We start from the raw sequence: 8,020 nt of genomic DNA on the forward strand, positions 1-8,020 counted from the left end.
CCCTCTAGCGCCACCACCTGTCCAAAGTTTCAGAAATTGTATGCTAATAACTTTTGAACCGTAAGGCCTATCAACAAAATTCTTTTTTCCTCTGATTCCTGAGCTCATGCCGATTCGATTGCACTCTATGACGTCATTTTCCGTCATAATAGTTTTCCCGCCATTTTGAATTTTCCAAAAAACCTACTTTTTCGAACTCCTCCTAGGCCGTTGCTCCGAATTTCACGAAAATTGAACCAGATCAACTTCAGACCATGACGACAAAAAGTTATGGAATTCAAGTTGATTCGAAATACCGTTCTCGAATACCGCGCAAATAAATTTTACGTAGCGCTTGCAAAAACAGACGTAAGGCCGTATCTCCACAACGCTTTATCGGATTCAGACCAAATTTGGTACATGTCATCACAAGCATGACCTGAGGCTACATGCTGCGTTTCGGCGCAGCGCCACCTACTGGTCCGGAGATATGAAGAATTTATATTTTTGCTTATAACTTCTGAACGGTTTGTCCAAAAATCACAAAAGTGGTCTCGTTAGATTCAGGGCATCGTGCTGAGTCGACTGATATCCAATTTTCCCATATCGGCCATTTTGGCTGTCGGCCATTTTGAATTATGTGCTAAAATGCTGTATTTTATGAACGCATGAACGTATCGTTACGAAACTCAGTATGGGTCATCAGTACAACGCCCTAAAAGTACTCAAAAAATTATGAGACAGCGCCACCTTTTGGTCAAAAGTTATAATGAAATTTCCAAAAATGCTAATAACTTTTGAATAAATTTGCCTATAGTAATGACACTGATCTCAATAGATTCCTTGGGTTATGCTGAAAACATAGATACCAATTTTGCCATAGTCAATCAAAGTTCCTGTCCGCCATCTTTATTTTCTTTTAAAACCTACTTTTTCGAACTCCTCCTAGACCGAACGTCCGATTTTCACCAAAATCGGATCGTGTCATCTCCAGACTGTGCCAAGTAAAAGTTATGGATTTCGTGTCGATAGACAAAACCGTTTTCGTATACCGCAGTGGCAAAGTTGAGGCATGATGCCAAAATGACTATTCAGGCTTTATATCTGCAATGCCTTGACATATTGACACCAAACTTTGTATGTGTCATTGTCACTTCACTCTGACCACATCACATCAGTTTCGTAACTGCGCCACCTATTGGTCGAAAGTGATAATCATATTTTTAGTTATTGTATGTGATTTTTCAACCATTTTGCCAAAATTCATCTTCAAATGTCTTTAATTGCTCCTTGCTGCAGTGGGTCTCACACTCCCAGCCACTTTGGCATGTCTTGTCGTCTTGCTTGCGCTTGGCCCCGGTGATTGCTGCTTGTTTAGAGTTGTCTTTGTTCTTTGGGCTTACTTTATTTTTATGCTGAAAATACAGAAATTCAATACTGTATTACTTGCAGTACTTACAGTATGCAATATATTTGCTGTACTGAGTTGTGAATTATTTACTTTTATTTATGGCAAAATTATTTTCTATATCAATACAGTTTTTCTCAAATGCTAAAACACAAAAGCCAATCCTCTAAACCAAATGACCAGTTGTCTAAACACTTTTACTAAATCTAGCCATCATTTTCCAATATCATAAACACATTTCACATGAAGACACAATTCACAAAACACAATCCTCCGTTCTCATAAATCTTTTCCTTGCTAAAACATAAACTTTTTTGTCAGCAGAGGGATAGCAACAGAAAGATGAGTGTTAAAATTTGTACAAAACAAACTAGGTAGCCGAAGATATCGGTTATGCAAACCGGCGGCAGCAAGTCGTTGTCGGTGCTCCACTCTTTTTTTCCAATTTCATATGGATCCAAACCGTTAATAGTACCGATTTTGTCCACATACCGGTCCCTGGCTTCCTTATTTAGTGTATCACGGTAAATTCCGCATCCTTTTCGGGATTTTAACATCTTTTTTCTTTCTTCCAACTCTGCTTCTTCTACTCGTTCCACTTGCTGTAACGTTATGTTTACATTCGCGAGGCCATCAACATGGCCGCCACGCCAAGTATGACGTCACGACGCCCAAGCCCTATAAACAATCCTTTCAAATATATTTGCCGACATATTTAATTCATATCAGATATACACAGTGTAAGTAAGTCAACCATAAAGTTTATTCTTCTCCCAGTTCACCGACCACTTACTTTCATTTATTTCGGGAGAAACGGATTAATTCAGGAAGAAACCAACCCTAGAAGAAGCTTGTCGTTTTATTGTTAACTGTTAAATTACTTTACATCGTCAATCTTTTTTCTCTTGATTTTTTCCTCGCAGCCACACATACTCAGTTGGACACCGCAACATTGTTTAATCCCTTTTCAATGAAAATCTCTAAACTTATATACATTTTTACAAAAGTATCTTTAAAATACAGTGTACTCGACTCGGACTCAAACACAGGACTCGAGACTCGACTCGGACTCGAACTCGGGTAATGGTGACTCGACTTGGACTCGACTCGGACTCTTCTTTGGTGACTCGGACTTGGACTCGGACTCGAACACTGGGACTCGAGACTCGACTCGGACTCGACAGTTGGTGACTCGACTACAACACTCTTCATATGAAACTCTAAATGCCTAATCCTCTGCAGAGATCTAAGAAGATCCATTACTGTAAAGTTTCTAAAAATATGCATTGGCAGTTATGAAACAAAGAACCTTCTCACAAATTGAGCATTGTGTTTTCAATTGTTTTGCTGTAGTGTGTAATGATGTGTATAGTGTTTACATTTTTGAAAGCTTCGAGCTGCTCTTTTGGTGTGAAAGTTTGAGTTTTGAAGTGAGAAGGTGTGGTTGTTTATGTAGCTTTAGAAAAGGGTGTTGTGTTTAGACATTGGGGAACATGGAGGAAACGTTTGTGTTTTAGCATTTGAGAAAAACTGTAAAAAAAAATATCTGTAACTACATGCCCTGGACGCTGTGTTGTCAATTTTTTGATGTAGTGTCTAATGAATGCTGATGAGTGTTTATATATTGACTGGCTGTGTTTATGTTTTGAAAGCATTGTTTGATTTTGAGCACAGATCAAATGGTTTTGAGGCAAGTGTTTGATTTTGCCAGAAGAGTCAGGGGTTTTGTGAATGTAGTTTAAATACTGGGTTTTGTGTTTAAAGTTTTGAGAATATGGGTGAAGGTTTCAAGAAATGTGTTTTAGCAATTGTGAAATACTGTAAATAAGACATGTTCTCATATGCAATTATCTCGTTTTAATCTGACTCCATGAATTAAAAAAGGTTCAATATGCAATAAAAGGTTATGTTTACACTTAAAATAGTTACAACATGGATGTAATGTAATGATAATTTAAACCATTTGTACCCAGCATAAATGTAAAATGTTACGAGAGAGAGAGAGAGAGAGAGAGAGAGAGAGAGAGAGAGAGAGAGAGAGAGAGAGAGAGAGAGAGAGAGAGAGAGAGAGAGAGAGAGAGAAAGGCAGAGCCTTAGCTCTCCTCAGCTCAGCATCCAAAGCAAAGAGGCAGAAGAACATTTGCAATCCTGTTTTGTCATCTCCCCCCGACCATGTGACTAACACTCAGGTGTGAGACATTCAAACTGACCAATCCGATGATCACAACCTCCCTATTGTCCCAAACATCTGGCCTATAGGCCCAGATAACTGCTGTGCTGAAAATGTCTTAGTGAAAAACAAATGTCTTTGTTGCTTTGATTATTTCCAACCTTACAGTACAGTCTGACAAGCAACAATCACAAAATCATGCAGTGTACACCTGGCTTTAGACTAGGTTCTGGCTTCAATAAACGACCGAAAACAGGATGAAAAACAAACTGAAAACAACCTAATAACAGTCATGACAGGCTGACACTGCATTGTAGATTGTAGATTTCATTCTAAAACAAAGTATGTTAATGTGAATTAGTGACATTTTAAATGACATTTCACAGAACTAATCCTCCATTCACCTGCTCTATCCAGAGAGAGAGAGAGAGAGAGAGCACGAGCACCTTGGCACTTCTAGTCAACCTTGTGACGAAAGTGCAAAGATGGCAACTTCTTTCAGGCAGATGTAAAGCTCAAAGGCTTCAGGATAAGTCTGGCAGAGTAGCTACAGTCTGGAACACAAAGAGCAGCCTCAGTGAACATGGCACACACTGTCAAATGGACTAGACTCAGCAAAAGTGTGACACATCCACACTAGATCCACTGACAGGGGCGAGGCAGCCAGAGGATAAAGTTATCCAGACAAACCACACACAATCAGGCTGTTCCATGTGGATAGAGAGGATAATGCAGAACATTTTGAAATAGATGTATGCGTCTGTCTGTTTGTCTATTAAAATAAAAACCCTGAGCAAAGCTTCATAATCAAAATAAGACTTGAAACAAGCATGACTCTTTTGAATTGTCATGTTTGAAATGGGCAAAATGAGCAGTGTTGTAACGTTTACGAAGCACCCAAACGACATATGAAGCCATTACACAAACTGAAGTAAAAAATACTCTAAATCTAACTATAAAACTAAAATAAGTTTCTAAAGAAAATGTTGTCCCATTTCTCAAGAATCACTGATTTGAAAATTGTGATTTATGATTACTGTAACGTATGTCACTAACTTTTCAAAAACGAATATCAATTTATTTGGCTACATTTTGTTTTCTTGTCACTCATGTATCTTGTTTAATTTTAGCTAGGCATACATATCAAGGTGTGTGGTCGGTAAGATTAAAAAAAAAAATGTTTGAAAGAAGTCTCTAATGCTCACCATGACTGCATTTGTTTGATCAAAAATACAATAAAAACAGTAATATGATTGTTAAATATTAAAATGTTTTCTATTTTAATAAATTTTAAGATGTTAATTATTCATGGCAAAGCTGAATTCTCCAATTTTCAGCATCAATTCAGATTTTTTTTATATATATAATTATCAATGTTGAAAACAGTGTGCCGTTTAATTTTGTAATGAAAGTTTAAAAGAACAGCATTTATTTGGAATATAAATATTTTGTAACATTAGGCTACAGATGTCTTATACACTTTTGATCAATTTATTGCGCTGCTAAATAAAGGGTATTCATTTTCTTCTTTTTTTAAATAGGTTACTTTGACAAGCCTACATATTTTTTTTATAATGTTTGATGTCATAACAATAATACAAGTAAAACATTAGTAGGCAAATATACCTACTATTTGATGTTAAAAATCGTAATTATATACTATGCTATACAAAAGTGACAAAACTGTCAGGCAAAATAAATTCAAGAGACCATCTCCTCCACAGCTCATCATCTCAATACTCTCATCTTTCCCTTCCCTTTTCATTGCGTAGATGAAGCGCATGATCCACTTTTCCGTCTTCGCTGAGGGATGTTAGCAACGGATTCACATTCAACCTAAGAGGATAATTTTCGACTTTAAACTAGCGGTGAGAAATCTTTGTTAATTCTGCGTTAATTGTTTTAATAGTTTGCATTGTATCTTTGAATACCATTCGGCTATTGCAGATATCACAGTTGATATATCTAGTGCTCCGCTTGAGACTCTGAAGCCTCGGTGTTTCCTGTGTCGTCTGACCGCTTTTGACAAGCTAGACGGCAGCGATATCATGCGGCCTACTATCGCTGTAGCTTCGTGCTTCTCCTGTACAGAGATGAATGAATAAGCGAATCATGGTTCTTCTTTTCTATTTGCTTATTACTTAAATAACCAATCCTACGTCTTTCTCGTTTTTAACTGTTTCAGTTGTGAGAGTTCAGTCACTATTATTTGGTCGAATGTTTCTAACTAAACTTATTTATTTTCAGGTGTAAGTTAACTAAGTAAATAATGGCTCCTCAACCCGTCATCCGATCAAGACAAATGGAAAAAGCAATAAACGGAATACCAACTCAAGTTGTCTGCACGGAATTCAGCAACTACATTTTTATAGTTTTGACACAGTATGGTAAAATTGGGACACTTGTGTCGATAACACCTGACACAAGGTCTGGTGACATCAGTGTACCCATGTTCACAACTAGAGTACTGCTGGGAAAGGATGAGGTATGTTTTAAAATATGTTTTTGTTGGATTATCAATATGGCAGATAAAATCATCTTTGTATTTCACCATGCGCTTTTTATCTCTTTTGCAGCCTCTTACACACGTCTACGCCAAGAATGTCACAACGTTTGTCTCACAGGAATCAGGCAACCGACCGGTTCTGTTGGGCCTTTCACTTAAAGACAACAGTGCTGAAACTATGAAAACTGTTAAAGATATGATCAAAGGTTGTCAAGTTTGGTGAAAAGGATGCTAACGCACTAGAAAAGGACAAATTACGTATCTGGAGAAAATCTTAGTTGCAATCTGTTGCTACTGCACAAAGCTTAAAATGTTTGAATTTTAAGTTAAAAACAGTACTGTTTAATATCATTACTTTTTGCTTCTGTATAATGGATGTCTTTTAGCTGTCAAAGATTAAAAGTTATATTTTCTTACCTTGAATATTTTGGTGGTGTTTAAATAACTTTGAAAAGGGGCCTGGCTAAACACCTGCACCTTTAGCATCACATGAACTGTCTGCCAAACCATTATAGACTGCAACAATGTCCGTCCATGGTTCTGGAAGTGTTTTTTTTTTTTTATTTCATTCTTTTTGTTAGTCTTTGTTCAAGAGCTATAGGCCATGAACCAAACCAACCAGCTATGATGTGAATCACAACATTAAAAACTTTGCAAGTATTTGAAAATTTGACAAAAAGACAGAGGTATACGACTTTACTTAGCTTCTTCAATGAGAGAAAGAACTACAATCCCATGAAGCATTGTGAACGACATAATCAATATAACAACAATGGAGAAATATATAAACTATTTATTTAAAGATATAGAAACAATATACGTTTAAGTTTATTGCTAAATGCAAAGAGAGACTTGGCTTAATTATGTCATTCGCAGTGTTTCATGGGGTTTAATATAATAGTAATATAATTTTTTACAAAACCGTTGTTAAAAAAAAGTGAAATAATGGAAGTTAATGACTTTAACAAAAGCATACACCATCGATTAACAACCTCTTTCCTCACAGTAGGTCTGCCTTTAAAGTTTTTAAAGTTATTGTTAAACAATTCCTCTAAGGACAAAGTGAAAGGGATTTTTCCCTCCTGAATGCTACTCTACACTATTCCTGTTGGATAATAAATAATTGTTTACAACTAATCACTATTGTATCCAGTGTCAAGCCTCTTATTATGTCAGGTGTCTAATTGACACCAAAAGCAACTATGACATCTCTGAAAAACTTAAATTATATTTATTAGAAAAATCCATAAACTAGAGGTGAAACGATACCTTCATTTCACGATTTGATATATATCACGATACTGAACTCACGATACGATATTATTGCGATACTCCCAAGACATATGATAAAAGGTTAACAAAAAATGTACTGTTGATTAAAATGCTAACTTTGATATTACATTGTGGGTTTAAATGAACAGGTTTGGACTTGGTGCTTGTAATTCAAGGACAATGGTGACACCAGAATAAAAATATTCATGATTCTGAAGCTGACCATTGCATTATTATACATTATAATCAACATTATATAGTAGTTTAATGTAGTACTGACACTAAAACTCTGAAAACATGATTTTTTTCTTATACAGTAATTTCTATTTTGGGTGAACTATCCACGATACGTATTGTTGCATTTTTGTATTGCGATATATTGTGGCACGATATATTGTTACCCTACCATAAACATGCACATCTTGTGTCACAGGGTTTTCAAAATGCCTGCACACATTTTTACCCAATCAGTGATGTATGGGAGCATTTTGACCCCACACAATAACATTGCTGACATTTACACTTAACTGGAGGGTTAATGTGATCTGAGGCTCCTTTTAAATATCACAGTGCCCTAGTTTACCTGAATTAATTCTATATTATTTCTAGCAGTATTCACAGTTATGTTTTCTAAGGTACTTGCTTATGTAGTGAGCTCTATAATAAATGTAACTTTATTAATTGA

The 8,020-nt window shown here is 36.1% G+C and overlaps 1 protein-coding gene across 2 annotated transcripts; it reads left to right on the plus strand.

The window, feature by feature from the left end:
* The first annotated feature begins 5,282 nt into the window (after positions 1-5,282).
* Positions 5,283-7,211, plus strand: psmg3 (proteasome (prosome, macropain) assembly chaperone 3). 2 transcript variants are annotated; one of them, XM_079626252.1, is made up of 3 exons: positions 5,283-5,428; positions 5,813-6,042; positions 6,134-7,211. In XM_079626252.1, exons 2-3 carry the CDS (start codon positions 5,827-5,829, stop codon positions 6,284-6,286), a joined length of 369 nt encoding a protein of 122 aa, XP_079482378.1. In that variant the 5' UTR covers positions 5,283-5,428; positions 5,813-5,826; the 3' UTR covers positions 6,287-7,211. The 2 variants fall into 2 exon arrangements, with proteins under 2 accessions (XP_079482378.1, XP_079482379.1); XM_079626253.1 differs by having other exon boundaries at positions 5,313-5,425; positions 5,805-6,042.
* Positions 7,212-8,020: the final 809 nt, after the last annotated feature.

Source organism: Phoxinus phoxinus (assembly GCF_949152265.1).
Source record: "Phoxinus phoxinus genome assembly, chromosome: 1".
Classification (NCBI taxonomy): Eukaryota; Metazoa; Chordata; class Actinopteri; order Cypriniformes; family Leuciscidae; genus Phoxinus; species Phoxinus phoxinus.